Raw genomic sequence first — 19,680 nt, forward strand, 5'->3', positions numbered from 1 at the left:
TGACACAGTTAGTTCAGTCCAGAGGACACCCCCATCCCCCATCCCTGCCCCTGAATTTCAGGATGGAGTACTTATGAGAGCAGTGTTCTCTTTCAGTGTTATAAAAAAGACAAATAGTGGAATGGCCGTAGAGGGGTTAATGAGACTGATTACTGTGTTAACCAGAGCCCACACATTTTCCACAGCCTTCCTGGTAGAAGGGAGGAAACACAGAAGTGGCAAGCATTTATTTCATGGAAAATCCAAATTCATGTGGTGATTGCAGTGTTAGTCACCATGAGCCTTTGCATTAGGGTAAGGGGAAAGGCTAGTCCCTGGTCAGGATGCAATGCCTTGGCATAGGTCAGAGATCCAAGAAGGAAAAGAATTCTAGTCTTACCCTCTCAGGTCCTGGGAAAATATGAAAGTCTCTAAAATGGGGGACAGAATGCAGATGTGGTCAAAATGGAGGCCCTCAAGCCATCCTGATTCCATATTATAAAGTTTCTATTTATAATTACCTCTATCAAGGGACTCTCTTCCCACCCTTTCCTCCAACTACTGGGTTTAAACCCCTACTCCTACCCAGCAGTTGGTTTACCATCTTTCTAAATATCAGTATCCCTTTGTTCATTTCTTAAACCAGTTTCCTGAGGAAAGGATTTAAACCATTTTCATCCCTATACCCTACAAAGCACCCTGGCAGGTACAAAGTCAGCACTGCATAAATGTATGTTTGGTTGAATGTCACTTATAAGGTAAGGGTTCATTAGCTTACTTTCCCAACATAGAAAGTTTATAGAGGTAATTTGGAGTAGGCTAGTTTTCAGATTTTGACTTCTGGGCTGTTATAAACTCATAGGAATCCCATTTCTTTCCCTCTTTCTTCTCTGTCTTCCTTCAATGCCTGCTTCATTTTTTTTAATTGTTGTAACATATGTACAACAAAACTTCCCATTTTAACCATTTTCAAGTATATGATTCAGTGGGCACTTCATCTTAAAATTGGTTCCCTCTTGGGGCTACAAATTGGCTATCAACAATTCTGTGTTTATGTCCTTCCTAGACTTCGTATGTGTCTGTGTTATGGGGAAGGAAAGGTTAGGTGTATGTTAGGAGACCCCTGAGCTCTGAGTTGACTGAGCCAATTTGGAACCAATCTCAGTGACTAAGGGAGGCCATTTGTGACTGGTGTATTCTTGGACTCCTGAACCAGTCTTGGAGAAAAGGGGGTGAGGGTGACCTGGATTGGCTTAGATCAGACCGGGCTTACCCTGGACCTGGGGTGGGGAGCTTCCCTTGTAGCACATGAACTGCAGGAAGAAAGGATGGATTATTAGGAAGTGGGGATATAGATGTTGTATGAGCAGCCAGCGAAGTTCACTGTTGTTATTTTAATCCAGATTTTCTAGAGAACTCTACTTCATGACTATTCTCTTCTTCATATAGAGTCATTTATGAATTTATTGACTGTGTGTTATGAAAAAGAATTGTCAAGTGATGAAATTCTGAGTATGAGACTTTTCTCTATGAAATTAGTATTTAGGTGGAGATAGAAATTCATATAGGTAAAATGTCAATACAGGAGAAGTGGAATACTACAAAGCAACAACAGTATGACAGATGTCATAATGTTGACTAAATTAATCATCCAAAGAGCATATTCTTTGCATTTCCTAGTAATTGTTTCTTTGCTTTTAATTTGGAAGTCACTGTGCCAGGCACTGTCAGGTTTACAGGGATGATTAGAAACAGGAGCAAAGATGCTAGCCCTTGAGAAGTTTCAAGCCCAGTCCAGAGAATGTTAACAAGCTTGAGGGCAGGGGAGCAATGGCCTCCCTCACAGAAGCAAACCACTGTGGACCGTCACCTGTAGACACAAGTGGTTCCTGGTGAGTCCCCTCCAGAGTGCTGGGAGCCTGGATGATCAGAGGAGATGCTCAGCATCCTCTGTAAAGAGCCCTGCTCTCTGTCCAGTGATGACTGAGCACATTGCTTGTTGTGGGAGCAGCAGGTCTGAGGAGAACAATCAGAGCACCCCAGTGCCCAGGGTGGCAACAGTGGTTATAGGCTTTGGTCAATCACTGCTGGCAGTGCTGCTTATTAGAAGTCCCCACTGTGGCTCAGCCCTGTATATTGGAGGGCTTCTGTTACTGGGACAGCTTCTAGTATTCTGACTCATAGTTAATGCTGTTAGACTTTCTTCCTTCTTGTTGGATCTATCCAGTCACAATTGTGGATATTTCAGAGAATTTAAAAAGCAAAACAATGTCCTGTTATTCAGCACATTTACTGAGGCGTCTGCCTTATTCCAGGCACTATGCTAGGCTCTAGGGACATGGTGGTGATTCAGAACGACACATTTCCTTCTGTCAGAGCCTTTGGTCTAGTAGGAGAGACAGAAATAGATAATTGAGATAATTGCCAAATGTGATGGGGAGATGGGGATAGAAAATGGGAAAAGCTAGGAATTTGCAAGAAGTTTGAGCCATCTTTAAGGTTTTTTGTAAATGATCTCACAGGTTGGAAGATTTTTTTTCTTAATGTTTTCAACAGGTTAAATGCAAATAATTTTTGTTCTATTTGCCTCTTAGGTACAGTCTGCAGCCCCTGATGAACCCAGGAAACCCTCCACCATATTCGGGCCCTGGTCCGACGGCCCCATACCCACCTTACCCACAACCACCAATGGGGCCTGGGTCCTACCCTCCAGGGCCTGCGGGTGAACCCTATCCACCTCCTCAGGGGTACCCTTACCAAGGATACCCACAGTACGGCTGGCAGGGCGGACCTCAGGAGCCTCCTAAAACTACAGGTACTGTGAAGGAGGTGTGTGTGTGTATGTGTATATGTGACTGTGCATATGTGCAGTCTCATGTCACCAAAGAAAATGTTTTCTTTGGTAGAGAAGAAACTCTGTTTGGCTTTTGTGGGTCACAGTTGGCATCCTTAAAGCTCTGTCTACTTTCTTCATGCCTTTTGCCCCTTCTGGGGCTGATGACTTTCTGGCCAACAGGTCTCCTGAGGGCCACCCCTAGAGCACTGGTTGGGGAAAGTACCAGTTGCCAGTTTTGTTTTTCAGGTTTAGCCTGTTGGGTTTATTTTGTCTCTCAGGTTGTTGACCTTCAAGTCATCCTCCTGCCTCTGCTAATAGGGTTGGCTTTCTTTATTAATATGTTTTCATAATTCTATTTAACCTGCTAGTTGAGTTTTAAGTAGTCTTCTGACTCCCTGTTGTGTGCTAGAGCAGTGCTACTCAAAGTTCAGTCTGCAGACAGTCACCAGTTCATGAACTGTTTAACAGACCATGATGATATCAATACAGGAAAAGTAAGAATAAGCATTTAGGAACTTCTAGAGCAATTTGACAATGCTGTGACATCAAAGCATGTAATCTTGCTTTGTACAAAAGTGTCCATCTGTGGAGGATTGGAAATAAAACATTTTGAGAAGCACTGTGCTAGATGTCTTAGTAACTATTTTATAACCCTTTGGTTTGCAGAGAAGCACTCCCTTACAGCACTTTGTTTTGTTTTTTAATTTTTGTTAGAGAAGTTGTGGGTTTACAGAACAATCATGTATAAAATAGTGGATTCCCATACACCTCCCCACCACCAACACTTGAACTGGTGAGGAAAATTTGTTACAATTGATGATAGCACTTTTTTTTGTAATTCTACTGTTTTTTTTTTTTAACAGTAGTTACATTTGTTACAGTTCATGAAAGATTATTAAAGTAGTACTATTAACTATTGTCCATAGTTTATGTAGGGTTAGTTTTTCCCCCATATTCCCAGTCTATTTTTTTTTTTCCATGCATAGCTTTGTCAGTTTAAAAGAGCTAATTCTTACCAAGTGCTTATTTTGTGCCAAGTGATTTCCTAAGAGCTTTATATATTTTAACATTTAATCCTTGCAACAACCCTATGAGGTTATTCCCATTTTGCAGAAAGGTTATTAAGGCACAGGGTGCCCCAGGTCACCCAGCTAGAAATGGTAGATCTTAGATTAGAATCCTGACAGTTTGGCCCAAGAATCTGTATTTATAATTTATTGCTGTACCCTTGTCTCTCTCCCCCTCCACCCCCTTTACCCCCTTTTCTGAGCTGATCCATATTCATCTGAATTTAGGGCCTTAGACCACTTCTAAGAGATTTCCATATGGTTTAATTCCTTATTAATCAAAAGTAATAGCAGAATTGATGGCTTACCTTATTCTAGGATTTGAGTATTCTTTAGAATGGGTAGATACCATTGAAGAAAAATATGTTCTAAGAGGAATTTCACACTCAGTATGGGAAAGATTATACTTTTATAGTCTCAAAACAGAGGCTCTGTTAAGATTGAACAGAGTATTGGAATACCTTTAAAAGGTCTAATTGATCTCAGAGGAAAACTTTCATAATCCAAGGTTCAGTTTTCTTGTCTCAGTTTTTGTGACATATGCTTGGAATAGTGCAGGAAGTATAACTGGTGTAATCAGAATAGTTGAAATTCAGGTCTGTGACATGAGGGGGGATTTCCTAAAAATAAATCTCCACTGCTGGGTTTTCTGTTTCAAAACAGCATAACCCAGTAATAAGTGAAAGGATGCAGAGAGATACAAGACCACAAACTGTATGATTCATTTACATGAAATTTAAGAATATGCAAAGTTAATCTATGGAGATAGAGATCGAAATAGTGGTTCCTTCTAGTTATGGGGGGTGGGGGGTGGCAGGGCATTGGGTGGGATTCATTATTGATTGGGAAGGGCACAAGGGAGCCTCCTGGGAAATATTCTATGTCTTAATCTGGGTATAGACATTCTTCAAGTTGTATACTTATGATTTGTGCATTCTACTGTGTTACATTTGAATAAAGACAAAAAGTCAGCCCAGCATTTGGGTCATCCACTACACTCAGCTAATGCCTGCCTGGTATTTTGTCTTCCAGCCAAATCCTTCATGGTCTTTTTTGTCGATTTCCAGGTTGTCTCATTTATACTGACTCTCCAACTAATACTCAGTGAGTTTGGAACTTTATTGAACTTGTCTGGAATAAGTGCTTCCTAGGCTCAGTAGACTTTGTCCCTCATGCAGAAAATGCCCATGGATTTGGTCCTCTTTCTTGCCTTTGGTGTAATTTAAGTATTGATGTCAGCCTTTGTGAGAAGAAATAATTTCTTAATTCTTAGGATTAAAAGACTTTTTTTTCTTCAATGTTATCAAGTAATCATAATTTCACAAATGCAACTGAAAACTGTTTAACATTCTTTCCTAAGGATATGCCAGGGATTTCTTTCTCTGTTATCAACTTGGGAATTTTTAACCATCAGTTGGTCAAGTTTTTCTCTCACCAGGGATCCAGGTTCTGTGAATGTCACCCTTTGAAGGGTGTAGGCTCACCAAGGGATGAACACTTCGGAGACCCATTTCTTTCATTGTTCTTTGTATTGCTTCTGGAATCCCCATCAGAACCATTCTTGGGGCCTGTGTTCTGCAGACATGTCTCTAAGCTCTCTATAGAAATTGGTCTTAAGCTTTTTCTCCTCTGCTGGATGATTTAGATTTATCTACTACCACAGGTACCATCTCTTGGCTGAAGTTCAAGTGTGTCCATTCTGTTAATGGCTACACTGGCAGAAATTGTTTCTTTTTCAAAGGGATGGTCTTCTTTAACTGTTCTTAACTGGTGTTTGGTAAATAGTAAGGGCTTAATAAAGATGTGATGAATAGGTGGATAGGTGAGTAGATGGCTAATCTAAGGAGAATCCTCTCTGGCCCTCTGTGGTTCAGGGTTCATTTTTCAGAAATTGTAACAAACAAACAAAAAATCCTTTATTTTTTCTCAGGAAACCAGCCTTTTGGAAACCATATGACTGGGAGCATTCTCTTATGGGAAAGAGGCATCCCTGAGAGTGCACCTACAGATTATTTCAGGGATCTTCTGGAGTGGTTGGTTAATAATAACTGTAACAACTAGTGTTTCTTGAGCATAGTGCCTAGCATTAGCCTCATGTAATCTTCATAATGACCCTGCAAGGTGGCTGGCACCAGTCCCATGTTACAGAGGTGAAATCTGAGGTTCAGGGAGGTTGTGTTTGTTATCTATTGTATATATCATATCACCTCAAAACTCAGCTGCTTAAAATAACAATGATGTATTATTTCTCACAATTCTGTGAGTTGGCTGGGAGGTTCTTCTGCTTCATATAATCTCACCTGGGGTCATTCATGTGGCTTATATTCGGCTGCCGGTCTGACTTTGGCTGGAATGTCCAAAATGGCCTCACTCTATGAGTTAGGTTCTTGGTTTGCCTCCGTGTAGCCTCCCTCTACACACTGTCTCTCGTCACTGGATAGCTGAGCCTGAGCTTCTTTACATGGCAGCTGGCTTCCAAGAGGGTAAGAGTGAAAGCTGCCAGGTTTTTAATGGCTAGACCCAGAACTGGCACAATATCACTTCCACATATTCTGTTGTCCAAAGCAAGTCACAAGGCCTGGCCAAATTCAACAAAAGGGGAAATAGACTCCATCTCCCCCAACCCTCTTTTTTTTTTTTCCCCTCCCCTCATAAGGATTTATTTGAGATTTAACATGAAATCATATAAATAAAATTTGTATAAACATAAATCCACACCAAGGCAGAACACAGACAGCAAAGGACAAAGTAAAAACAAAGAAAACTAATTGGCAGCTATATACAGTTGAACAGTTGTATCTTGTACACTAGGAAGTCTTTTACAAAATAATTATCTTAGGTCAACAAAAGACCAGTCTTCAACATTGTCCTGCAAGATGGGTTACTTTGCATTTCCTCCTCTTTTCTCCAAGGTCCTCCTTTAGTATGGCTGGTAATTGTTTTGGTGATTGCCACCCCCTCAGAATGCCTTGTCATATGTGCTCTGTGGTCACTGCACATTCCTATCCATATCCATAGTTCCCATAGTTACCCCCAGTATTATCATATCCGCCATAGCCATTAGGGTTCTAATCACCACCATAGGCACTATTGTAATTTCCGTATCCTTGATCATAATAGTCACTAAATCCTTGGTTCCAGTTTTGGTCCTGACCTCGTCCTCGACCCCTAGTACCACCTCATCCAGCAGCTGCAGCTCCTCTTCTACCTTTCTATTGTTGCTGCCTATATACCTCTTTGGGTTCTGCAACTTTGATTTCGTACTTCCCAGAACAAATTTGATGATAGCTGCTTTCTAATAATTTCTTTACTGGCTCTTCATCTGTATATGTGATAAAACGAAATCCTCTTCTTTCATTTCTGTTCGTATCTTTGGAAAGTTCGATATTTTTGATCTGTCCAAGTGCTCTAAAATATTCTTTTATTTGCTCTTCAGAAGTATCTGGGCTCAAACCACCCACAAAACCTTTTTGGGGGGGAGGTTCTTTTCCTTTTAAAGCCTTTGCCCTTTTGGGTCTATCAATTTGCCATCCGATTTGGGTTCTTTCAGTTCCAAAACCTTATCAACACTAGCGGCATCTTTGAAAAGCACAAATTCAACTCCTCTTGATCTTCCAGTGACTGGATCTGTTTTAATTGTGCAGCCTACAGCCTCTCCAAATTGAGAGAAATAGATCTTTCTTGCTTGTACCCCAGCTCAAGCCTCCAATAAACATTTTACCGTCTTCCTGCTGATTCTTGCTTTGTGTTAGTCCTGGATCCCTGTGCGAATTCCTCTATGTTGCTGTACTCATTTATGTCTTGCACGGTGGCAGAGTTGTCAGCAGGGGGTTGCTGCGTGCAGACCAAGCCCCGTTGTATGGAGTTGGATTTAAAATGGTGGCTGAAGAGGCGCCCTCTTTTTTTAAACAGCTTTATTGAAATATAATTCATGTACTATACAATTCACCCATATAAATTGTACAATTCAGCAATTTTTAGTATATTCACAGTTGTACAACCATTTCCGTAATCAACTTTAGAACTTTTATATCACTCCCAAAAGGAGTTCCCACATACCCCGCCCCCCGAAACACGGTTTTCCTTATTATTAACACTTTGCATTACAGTGGTACCTTTGTTACAATTGATGAAGCCAAAATTATTACGATTATAATATTAAATATAGGGTTCATTATGCTGCACAGGTCTATGTTTAAAAAATTTTTTAATTCAGTGGTGTTAATTACATTCAAAATGTTATGCCACTATCACTGCCATCCATTACCAAAACTTTTCCATCACCCCAGCAGAAATTCTGTACTAATTAAGCATTAACTTCTCATTCCCTACCTCCACTATGGCCCCTGGTAACCTGTATTCTAGTTTCTGACTCTATAAATTTGCTTATTCTAATTATTTCTCATAAATGAAATCATATAATATTTGTCCTTTCGTGTCTATTACAAAAATGTTAGCATAATGTCTTCAAGGTTCACCCATGTTATAGCATGTATGAGAACCTCATTCCTTTTCCTGACCAAATATATTCCATTGTATGAATATACCAGATTTGTTTCATCTCTTCATCTACTGATGGACACTTGAGTTGCTTCCCCTTCTTGTCTATTATGACTAATGCTGCTGTGAGCATTTGTGTACAGTAGACCCCATCTCTCCACGGGTGAAACAGCATGTGAATACAGGGTAAGAGGAATTGTTGGTGACCATCTTTGCAGATAATCCACCACAATTTGCCCTTTGCCCTCAACAATTAATGCCCCTCCCATGTGCAAAAATACACCTACCCCTTCCAAGACCATCAGATATCTCATCCAATAACTGTATCACCTGCAAGTCCGGGCGTCATCATCTAAATAATCCATTTGTAGATAAGCCCCCAATGTGCCATGCTGCTCCATACCTTACCTTTGCTCACGCTGCACCCTGCATTCTGCACTCCTCATTCCCACTTCTGCCCCAACCTACCCATCCCTGGAGAGCAAACAAAACTTCACCTCCTCCACAAAGCTTTTCCTTACCACACCTCGGGTGGAATTTACCACCCCCATGTGCTTAAACTGCACTCTGTACAAACTTCTTTTGTAGCACTTCCTTCTAAATGAGATTAGATTCCCACTTTCTGCCCAGTTTATCTCCTTAATGTCTGAAATCAATCAACCTTACTCCTACCGTCTTAGTTAGGCTTTACTGTTTGTATTAGTCAGTATTTTTTAAGGCGTGCAAGCAAAAGAACCTCAGCTTTAAAAATTGAGAACCAAGGATCATCAGATACCTCAGTAAAGCCTCTAACATGAAAAGTGCTGATCAAAACAAACAGCAAAAAGGGACTCTGAAGGAACAGACAATGCAGGGAGCAGAAACTCTCCTCCAAAAAGAAAAAAAAACAAACAAACCCTAATAGTCTTAAATACGTGGGAAGACAAATCTTATTGAAAAAGAGCAGGATACTATACAAAAAGGAACTCAGGAAACAAAAGCATTTAGTCAAGAAGAATGTTAAACTGACCTCAGTCCAAAAGACCTGTTTGGGTATCCAGTTCTTGCCAAACCAGAATTGAAGGCTTTTTGTCACAAGTGGAAATGTGATGTATGTTTGGCTATCTTTTGTAACCTAACAAACTATCACCCCAAATCACAGGGTTTGTGATTCTGCAGTTTGGGCAGGGCCTGGCAGGAAATACTCATCTGGACTCCACATGGCTTCTGCTGGGACTGGAACATAGATGGTAACCAGTGTGCTTGGTTGGGTATGTGCACTTTCTACCTCAAATGAGATTTAGAAACTTTCCTCTTGGCTGTGTTTCATGTCCATAGATTGGGTTGGCCTGTACCTGCAATTGGGAGAAAGAAGCCATTTGGTTTGGCAGGTGCTTCAGAGGGAGAAAGATGGGAGGGGTCAGGAGGTACCTATGCCAAAATACTGCCATGTCCTTAAGCGTGTTCCAGCCCAATCCTGGACTTCTCCACTCCTACTGGCTTTGTTTGGCCACCTTCTTATTTCCCTTGAAGTTTTAATCTGTTCTTCACAGCACTTAGCAGAACCATATTCTGTCAACTCTCCCAGTTTCGGTGGAATCTTAGCTTTTTTGGTTCATTACAGCAAGAAATCGCTCCCTCAAATCCAAAAAAAAAAAAGAAAAAAGAATTCCATAGGTCTGGCATTTCAACTGGGATGGCTTGAAACAGCTGGGGGCTAGATGGGTCAGTCCTCTGTCTTCCCCTCCACGAGGCCTCTCAGTGTGGCTAGCGTGGGCATCCTCCCACGTGGCAGTCTCAATGTAGTTGGGCGTCTTCCATGTTAGAGGATAAAAATGAACTAAAAAACTCATTACTTAACTTAGTGGTTTTACAAAAACATTGTAAAAATAGTACAAATGATTCCATATACCTTTCACCTAGATTTCTCCAAATCTTATATATAACCACAATACAGTTATCTGCCTGGCTTTCTTTGTCCCTGGACTCAGCGTCTAAGAATGTCGACTCCATCACATTCTGTTGGTCGGAGTAGCCACAGGTTTATCTAGATTCAAAGGGAAGGGAAAGAAACTTCACTCCTTGTTGGGGGTTGGGAGAGAGAGTGGCAAGGTCACATTGCAAAACAGCACGTGAAATGGGAAATATTGTAGGTGTGTCTTTGGAAACACTACCACAAGTTCCAGTGACAACAAGTAAACTGTTTCAGTGAAGCATTCTAAGTTACAAAACTATTTCTAGGTTTTCATGAATATACCATAGTAAGAGAACTATTTAAATGACAAATTAAAAACCACATCTCTAGTCTTAGATCAGAAAATAAGCAATCTTCTTTTTTTTTTTCCTTTTTGTTTCCACAAAGCGTTTATTACATGCGGGGTGGGGGTGGGGGGTGCTTAGTCTTTCTTGGCAGCTGCTTTCCTCATGGCAGCCAGGGCGTTGCTCAGCTCCCCTCTCTTCCTCTTGGCACAGATGTGTGTCCCCACCTTTTTCTTGATGAACTTGAGGGCCCGCTTATCCTTGGAAACCTTGAGCAGCTCCATGGCGCACTGCTCATACGGAGTGAAGCCGCACACCTCCCGGATCATGTCCCGCACGAACTTGGTGTGCTTGGTGTGCTTGGTGAAGCACCCGCGGCGGCGACTGTGCCTCGGCTTGCTTACGTTCTTGGTTACCTTATGGCCCTTGTTGAGGCCCACGGCCATGGGGTAGCTGCCTTGTTGCAATCTTTCTTTTTAAGGAAGGTTTTTGTGAATTGGTTAGAAGTTCATGAAAGGAGGTTTTTTTTGTTTTGTTTTGTTTTAATTCTATCACCAAAATTAAAATGACTTCCACTCAGATGCCTCTAATCGTCGGAAGTGGAAGTGTCCTTAGAGACTCAGGCTAATCACCCTTCCCAGCTCCTGGCAGACATCCCTCATCAATTATGGCTCCTGCTAGGCCTGAATGTGGCTTCAGAATCCTTCTTGCCAAAGCATTCTAGGCAGCCACTATGAATGAACAGGTTTGAATTGTTAGGTAAGATGTTAGGTAAGATGAAACCCACCTACCATTCCTTGCTAGGCCAGCCCCCTGTATTTAAAGATACTCAGACTGAAGCACAGAGAGGTGTAGTGATTTCCCAGGGCCACTGAGTTTTGATTAGCATATAAGTCTCCGATTCCAAGCTAAGTGCTTTTCCTCATTATGCCTTGCTGCACAGACTCCACACAAGTTCACCAAACACTACCAAAGGAAAACTTCTTTTCAGTCCCTCCTTTCCCTCTCCACCCACCAAAACACACACACACACAAACCTGGCATCAGTTTTCTGGCAGACAGGTAAAGTGGAGTGTGATAAAACTGGATTTAAATCCACCCTGATTAACACCATGACCTGGGCAGGTCACTTAGCCTCCTTGATCTTCGACTGTGCCCTTCTCCCCGTGTGAGATTAGTGAAGGCAGAGGTTTTTTTCTCCTTCATATGTGCTTCCACACCACCTAGCACAGTGCTCAGTAAATATGTGTTGGATGAATGGGAGGTATTACATTTCAAAGGGTGGTTGTGAATTCATGTTAGGTGTCCGGTCCTCTCACCCCTTTCTCTTTAAACACTTCCCTTACTATTATTGGGGTATTGGGGTTTTGCACATGTTCTGGGTTAGGAGTGTGATACTAGCAATGTATTGATTTAAAATAAAATAAATTCTACTTCACCAGAGTCCTTGAGATGCCCCCACAGAGTTCAAAAGCCCAAATGGCTTTTTGTTTTTTACAAAAAAAAAAAAAAAAAAAAGGCTTTTGAACAGGGTTTCTAAGTCTATAAATTTGAAGAAGCAAAAGGAGAGTACATGTTCCAGGAGCACCCTCCTGGGCCCTTCAGGTCTTGGCCAACGAGCAAGAAGTTATGAGGCCTGTATTTTATTTATGGGAGGGTGATAGAATGGCTTATTTCTCCTCCTGCACACTGTTCTTGGTATCTGACACTGTTCTCATCAGCCAGAGTGATAGAAGAGGAAGGATATTTAACAGTCTGGCTTCTTTGGCTAATTGGCTTGAGGTATGGAATTATAGAATGGCTTGAGTCTTTTATAAAAAAGCCTTTTTCATCAGAAACTAAGATCAGGCATTTTTATTGCTCTGGGAAGGCTTTCCAGCATAGATGAAATCCAGCTCAGTGCCTTCTTTCTTTGCCAAGTATCAGATGACAAAACATCCCAGCAGGGACATGGCATAGTTTTGATGCCCAAAGCTGCAATGGCTTAGGAATCTACGTAGAGTTTCTTCAGTTCTGTGGGCTTCTGTTTCCTTATCTGTAAAATGGGGATTACAAGACTGTGGTAAAGAATGAATAAGGTAATACACCTTGTACAGTTTATAGGATCTTGATGGGCAATGAGGAAAAGGAAAGCCCACCCAAGTTTTCTGCATCTTTGCTTGTGGATGGATGGGGGTGAGGCAGCTCTCAGGGAAAAGCTCCATGATAAGGCTCCATAATAACAGAAACCTCATCTAATTTGATCACTACATTCCCCATTCTTCCACATTTTTTCTCCCCAGCAAACATATTTCTTGTTCTTTGGCTACTTTTCTAACTCCCTCTGGAATCTAAGCTTCTTGAAGGCAGGGACTTTTGTATGTTATGTTCACTGCTCTACTCCTAATATTTGCTGAATGGTTGAGTGTCCCCTCCCCCAATATCCTCTGGCTGCATGGGATAGCTTGAGACATTTCTTCTTCAGGACTTACCTTGGGTTCCTTTACTTCCTCAGCTCATTTGCTCAGAACTCTGGGATTAACCCTGTGGAGCTGCAACTTACTGAGTTACTGCCATATGTCAGGCCTGGTACTGAGCCCTGTATATCCTTTATCATTTAATTAGCATGATAACCCTATGAGATGGGTCCTATTAAAGAAGAATCTAAGGCTTAGTGAGCATAATAACTCGCCCAAGGTCAGAGACAGAATATGGCAGAGCAAGGATTCTGATGCCACCTGACTCGAGAGCCTGTTCTCTATGGCAATAATTGCCTCAGTGGTTCTACCTCCAGGATAGGTCACCAGCTCCTGTGGGCTCTGCACTGTTGCCACCTTCCTATTTTAAATCTGGCTGAGACAGGAACTTTGAACACTCTTGGTGTACATTGTGGTTCTTTCCTTCTTGGCCTTCTAGTTTATCCCGGTCTTTGTCATCTTGATGGTAAGAACCAACAGTCTTGCAAAATGCTCCTTGATATCTTATACTCAGTTTATCTTTGTTCAATCCTTTCAACCTTCCTGTCACTCTCTTAGCATATATCCTGGAACATTCATTTGAATATTCTAATGTCCAAGTAGTGTTTTCATGGAATCCCTTGGAAAAGTTGCCCTTAGGTTTTGTGTGGTTCTGGACCAGCATCTTTAAAACTTTAGCTGGGCCTGACAGAGGCTTGGGAGGCTCCTGGTTTCTGACTTGGTGAGTGGGTCTGAGCATGTATACTTTAGAGTGGCCATGATATGAGAAGGGAAGAGATAGCGTTCTGGTGGTCACAAGTAAGGAGGTCTCCAGAGGGAGAAGGAAGAAGACAATCAAGGAAGGGGTAAGTATGGGGGCATTAGGGATCCCAGACCTAACACAGTAGCTGGCAGTTAGTAGGGATTCCATAAGATCTTTCAAGAGAATGAATCCCCAGGACTTGTGCAGGTGAAAGCACAGAGCCCAGTGACAAATTGGAGAGTTAGTTGTTGTCTAATCCAGCCTGAACTTGGAGAAGAAGGGCTGTCTGAGGGGTCCTCGTGGGATTTGTGGGTCCTTGTGGGATTTGTGGCTCTTAACGGGCTTTGACATCAGCCATTTCTCTCAGCCATCTTGAGGCCTCGTCTTTCTAGAGAGGGCACAGTCCCACTTAGAACTTGCTGAATCTTGGTTTGGAAGGGAAACCTATCCTTCTTCTTGCAGTGTTCTTTTAGTTTGGAGGCTTTGCCACTACCCTGGAGTTCTGTGTGGTAGGCCAGAGGTTTTGACTTACCTGAGAGTACAATGATCCAGGTGGGAGCAGCTGCCTCACCTAACCCTTGGACACACCGGAGTAAGAACTCTACAGCTTAAAGGTCAAAACATTTCTTCTGCACCTTCTTGATGGTTTCCATCATTCTTAGAATAAAGTCCAGCATTCCAGAAAGCCTTAGGTTCTTCATGGTTTGGTCCTCTACCCAGCTCTGTTCTAACTCCTGAGACTTTATCAGGCTCTCCTTGCACATGGCTTTTGCATTGCTGTTTCCTCTCTACAGCCTGGAAAATTCTTCACTCCTCTCTTGGCTCAGGTAACTCCTGTTAATCCTTCCCATCTCACCCATGCATCACTTCCCTGCCACTGAGTGTGCCTCCTCCCCTCCCTTCCTCCTGTGGACTGGGTCAGGTTTCTGTCCTTCATAGTACTCTCTTGGTTTGTAATTTTACAGTCATGACTCTGGTTATAGAATTAAGGGACTTAGGTCTTCCCTTACTCTCTTAAAGCTCTGTGATAGCAGAAACTTCGTGTAGTTTGATCACTAGATTCTACAGTAACTTGTTGAGTGATTAAAGATGAAGAATTCAGAGATTTGCAGGAGAGAGGACAGGGTAAAACTCTGGAATAAGCTTTTTCAAGTTGTTAAACTCTGAGTTTGACTTTGCAGAAAGGACTGTTTGTATTACTTTTCTTCCCTCAACTTATTCATATTTTGTCTAGGGTCTGAGACAATATTCATTGTGTAGCAGGAGGTTGGAATACTATAATATTGGCAGCCGCAGATATGTGAATAATCAGGATTGAGATAGATATATATATATATAGCTTTTGGGCATTCTTGCCTCTACTCCATGCCAGTCTTCACTCCTTCTCTGGTCCTCAAATTCTCATAGAAATAAAAAAAAAAAAAAATCCACTCATAATCCAGATACCTCCATCACCTCAGATCTTTTTTTGTGTTATTTCCTAGGCTATTCTTCATTACATGTACGTGTCCTTTACCTGGTTTCCATTGTAGAGGAGAGACCATCGTGAATTCTCTTTTTTCTCCCACTTTGTCATCTGTGACTTTCCTTTAGAGCAGGGTTTCTTAACCTCAGCATGACTGACATTTTGGGCCTAATAATTCTTTGTTTGTTTGCTGTCCTGTGCATTGTAGGATATTTATCATCATCCTTGGCCTCAGCCCACTAGATGCCGGTAGTATCTCCTCAGTTATGACAACCAAAAATGTCTCCAGACATTGCCAAATGTTCCCTGGGGGCCAGAGTTGCTCTCTCAGAACCACTGCTCTAGAGTCTTCATATTAAATATTTAAGTTGGCCATTGCTTTTGAGCCCAGGGGTGGAAAAGTCCTTCCTAATCAGCTTCTTCAGCAGCTGAAAAATACATGACTTTTTCTGGTGGCCTGCTCAAAAGAGAAGGCTCCAAGAATTTGGAACTATGAATAATGCCTTCTTTCCTGACTGGACAGACTTTGCTTCTGAGCCTCTCTGGAGAATTGAGGTGTTTAGTACCAATTCCTAGGTTAAAACCATCAGAACGAGTAGAGTTTGAGACATATGGTCCAAGTCTTTTTTTTTTTTTTTTTTAATGCCGTTTTATTTAGATATAGTCACACACCATACCAGCCATCTGAAGCATACAATCCCTGGCTCGCAGCAACATCACATAGTTGTGCATACAACCCCTTGATCAATTTTAGAACATTTTCATGGCTCCAGAAAAGAGAAAAATAAAAAAGAAAACCCAAATCCTCCCATACGTCTTCTCCCCCCCATTATTGACCCATAGTATTGTTGTAATACATTTGTACTGTTGATGAAAGGGTGTTAAAATATTAACTATAGACCATAGTTTGCAATAGATACATTTTTTCCCATATACCCCTGTATCATTAACTCCTTTGCTCCAAGTCTTTTAATATTTAATATTAATTATTAAATAATAATTAGTAATAAATAATGAATACTGGCTCTTAAGTAATAGAGCCATATTTATTGAATGCTTACTATATGCCAGCACTTTTATATATTAATTCATTTAGTCCTCAGAACACCCTCTGAGGCATGTCTTGTTGTTATCCTTATTATACAGATGAAGAAACTGAAGCATAGAAAGGCTAACCAGCCCATGGTCACTCAGCTAGCAAGTGGTAGAGCTGATTCAAGCCCAGCAATCTCACTCTACAGCCTGTGCTCCCCAATAATTACCATTTACTGAGCACCTACTGAGGTACTGGCGCTGGGCTGAGAGCTTGTAGACATGGCTTCTCCTTCTTACAACAGCCCTTCAGGGAAGGTGGTACTATCCCAGATTTTACAGATGTGGAACCAGAGTCTTAGAGAAGCCATCAGGCCTTGCCTGTGGTCTCCCAGGTCTCTGACCCAGAGCCTGACATGCTTCTACTTTATCATGTGCCTCCCGTGTAAAAATTTTTTATAACCTGTCTTCCTTTTTCCTTTGGAACCACCACTCACTTATTCAACAGATACCAGTTAAATGCCTTCTTTAACTTAGTCCCAGGTGCTAAATAAATGTTCTCATTTCTAGTTGTAAGTTTATCCTAAAACTGAGTGTGAGCTTTGAGTTTTCTCTCTGTCTGGGCAAGTGGATGTGACATCTATAAGAGATGTATTTCCTGGTATACAAAGGAACCCAGATTTTCTTTTAGCTACCATTCTTTAGCTGCTTGCCCAAATCCTTTGTGTACATTAGCTCATGTAATCCACACAGCAGTCCTGGTGGTATTATTATCCCATTTCAGAGAGGAGACCAAGAATCAGAGAGATGAAATAACTTGCCTAAGGTTAAAGAGCAACTAGCTGAGCGTTGAATTGAACCCAGGTTTGTCTGATTGCAGAGTGTGTTCTTGACTACTGGGCTCTTGCATCCATGAGAGGATATCCTTAAAATTCTTCAAAATTAGCAAAAACACTCACTGTTCACAGAGGTAAAGGAGGGCTCTCTTTATAATCCTTGGTCTCTATGGTGGCACCCCATTGTTACTCCCTTCCTTTTCTTTTCTCAAAAGCAGATGAGAATGCCTTTTAGTAAGTGTACTAGGAACTTAGTGCCAACTCTGATTCTCATTCCATATGCTTGAGATCTCAGCCTTAACATGACAGGTTTGCTCTGCTAAGCCAAGTGCTTTGGTGACGGTTTCTAATGACTGCACAAGGTGTCATGGACCTTTGCCAGTCATGTGAAGACAGTCTGGCCATGAGGACACTAGGAAGACTGTAGGCTCCTAAAGATGACCTCAGGTTTTGCTGTCTTCTCAGGGATAGAGGGAATGTTATACAAAACATTCTCTCTGCCTTTTCAAAAGCCTTGGCCACTGGGCCTGCCTAGCACTCAGGGGTAATGGAGTATGAAAAAACAAATGCTCTTTGCAGATCCAATTTGCTCTTACTAGGAGGATGTGCCCAATGCCTGCTGGCTGGGAGCAGGCTGAGTTGACTTGACCTAGCTGGCCTGGGGAAACAGAGGTGTTTTCAAGTCTGACACTGCTCCCAGAGAAGTTTGCTTCATTGTTCTTAGCCCCCTTCACTCAGGCACAGCATGGGTTTTCTGCTCTACTGCTTTTACCCAGTCTTGAAAACATGATATATACATTCCCTTTGCCTCTCCCATAGCTCTTTTAGTTTAGATATAAACAGTGAGGAAATTGGTTTAGTGGGCAAGAAAAAGAGGACTGCTTTGGATGAAAGGCAGTAAGGAAGAGTGGTAGGTGTGGTGGGACAGAGCGGTTCTGTCTCAGAAGGACTGGAGCCCAGACAATGGTGTTGGGATCCCCCATGCCCAGTTCCAGTCTGCAGAGCCAGCCTGCTACTGCAGGAGGTGACATCTTGGGTGTTAGGGATGTTTCTTTAGGTAAGATTTACCCTTCAAAGTAGTAGTGAGGGGTTAGCTACACTGGAGGGGTGCAGGCTCCAGGGTCTGTGCAGGCAGCAGCACAGCTCTAACTGGATCAGCTGCTCCCGTGACACACTGCCCCTGGGTACCTGGCTCCATCTTCCCAGTAGTCAGTGTGGTCAGCCACAGAGGAAACTTGGGGAGGAACCTCTTGAAAACTGACAGCTTTTTCATTCTGTGAAGCCTCCCTTGGGTTTTGTGGAAGCCACTCTCAGGAGAAATGGCTACACTGGTAGAATCTGGTGCTTCTTTTTTTTTTTCAAATCTGTATCCTGCTTATGGATACCATGGCTTCCCAGAGTCAAGATACTCTAAAAATCAGGATGCAGAGTGATTTGAACTGAAATGCTAAAAGTGAAGATGGCAAGGATTGGTGTCTGTGTTAGGTGAGGACTTAACCTGACAGACAATAACAGGAATGCCATGATCAAGTCCAGAATCATCAGAGGACCAAGAGCTGGTGTCTTTTAAATCCTTAGTTCAGCCGTGCCCACACCCCAGAGTCTCTGCTCCTGGCTTACACCTGGTCCTCACAGAGAAACATTTTCTTTGTTCTATTTTTTTTTCTTTAATGACTTTAATTACAGAAATATCTCTTCCTTATTAAAAGTAAATACCCATAATTTTACTACCCAGACATAGCAGTTATTAACATTTTGGTATAAATCTTTTGGTCTATGTTTAATTTTTAAAAATGTAGCACTTTTTTAAATTCAGCTAGTATGTTAGTCTGTCCAGGGAATGTATTTGCAGTAATATAATGCTACATGAAAGTTTTGCTGGGTGTTGTTTTGTTTTGTTTTGTTTTTCGTTTTTCATTTTTAATTTAACAAATCCTTACGTCTTCTGCCAAGTCTTAAGGAGCGGTGGTCAGTTTTCATTGAAGTCTCTTTCTCATATATTAGACTCACACTGCTGACTTCAGGAGTTATTGTTTTCCCCTAGTCTAAATTATTCTTGTTTTTAAAAATCTCAGCACAGTATGAAGCTCTACAGTATGGATTGCTTTTCCTTGTATTCCTTTATTTAGTTTACGGAATAACAGCAGCAATAATAGTTATAATTTATTGTCTGTTTACTGTGCTAGGCACTGTGCTAACTGTTTTATGAGGATTACCTCATTTAATGTTGATAACAATCCCCTCATTTAATCTTAATAATCCCAAGAGGTTGGTACTGTTATTGTCTCCATTTTTCAGGTGAGAATACTGTCCACAAAGTGGTTAGAAGACTTGCATTTTACTTAAGTGGACTATATCACGTATATTCAGGTTCCCTGACTCCAGGGAACCTGAATCTGAAAGGGCTGGACCTTGGGGACACCAAAGAAGAGGAGCAGTTCCTACACTGTGAGGCTGAGCCTACAGTCGGGCAGGGACCAGGGGCTGGGGCAGACAGACCAGTAAGTGGGTCACAGCTGAGTATTTGAG

The 19,680-nt window shown here is 41.8% G+C and overlaps 2 protein-coding genes across 4 annotated transcripts in view; one reads left to right on the forward strand and one right to left on the reverse strand.

Annotated features, from left to right (window-relative positions):
* Window positions 1–19,680, forward strand: part of CYSTM1 (cysteine rich transmembrane module containing 1) — a 103,061-nt gene that overhangs the window by 34,454 nt on the left and 48,927 nt on the right. For all 3 annotated transcript variants that reach the window (XM_037802171.1, XM_037802169.1, XM_037802170.1), the window contains exon 2: window positions 2,574–2,794. In XM_037802171.1, coding sequence (XP_037658099.1) covers window positions 2,593–2,794 — 202 coding nt within the window. In that variant the 5' untranslated portion in view covers window positions 2,574–2,592. The remainder of the gene's footprint in view (window positions 1–2,573; window positions 2,795–19,680) is intronic.
* Window positions 10,758–18,349, reverse strand: LOC119508384 (60S ribosomal protein L36-like). Its single transcript, XM_037802005.1, has 2 exons — window positions 18,340–18,349; window positions 10,758–11,092 (listed from the first exon to the last, which is right to left on the reverse strand). Exons 1-2 carry the CDS (start codon window positions 18,347–18,349, stop codon window positions 10,758–10,760), a joined length of 345 nt encoding a protein of 114 aa, XP_037657933.1.

Source organism: Choloepus didactylus, chromosome 13 (assembly GCF_015220235.1).
Source record: "Choloepus didactylus isolate mChoDid1 chromosome 13, mChoDid1.pri, whole genome shotgun sequence".
Classification (NCBI taxonomy): Eukaryota; Metazoa; Chordata; class Mammalia; order Pilosa; family Megalonychidae; genus Choloepus; species Choloepus didactylus.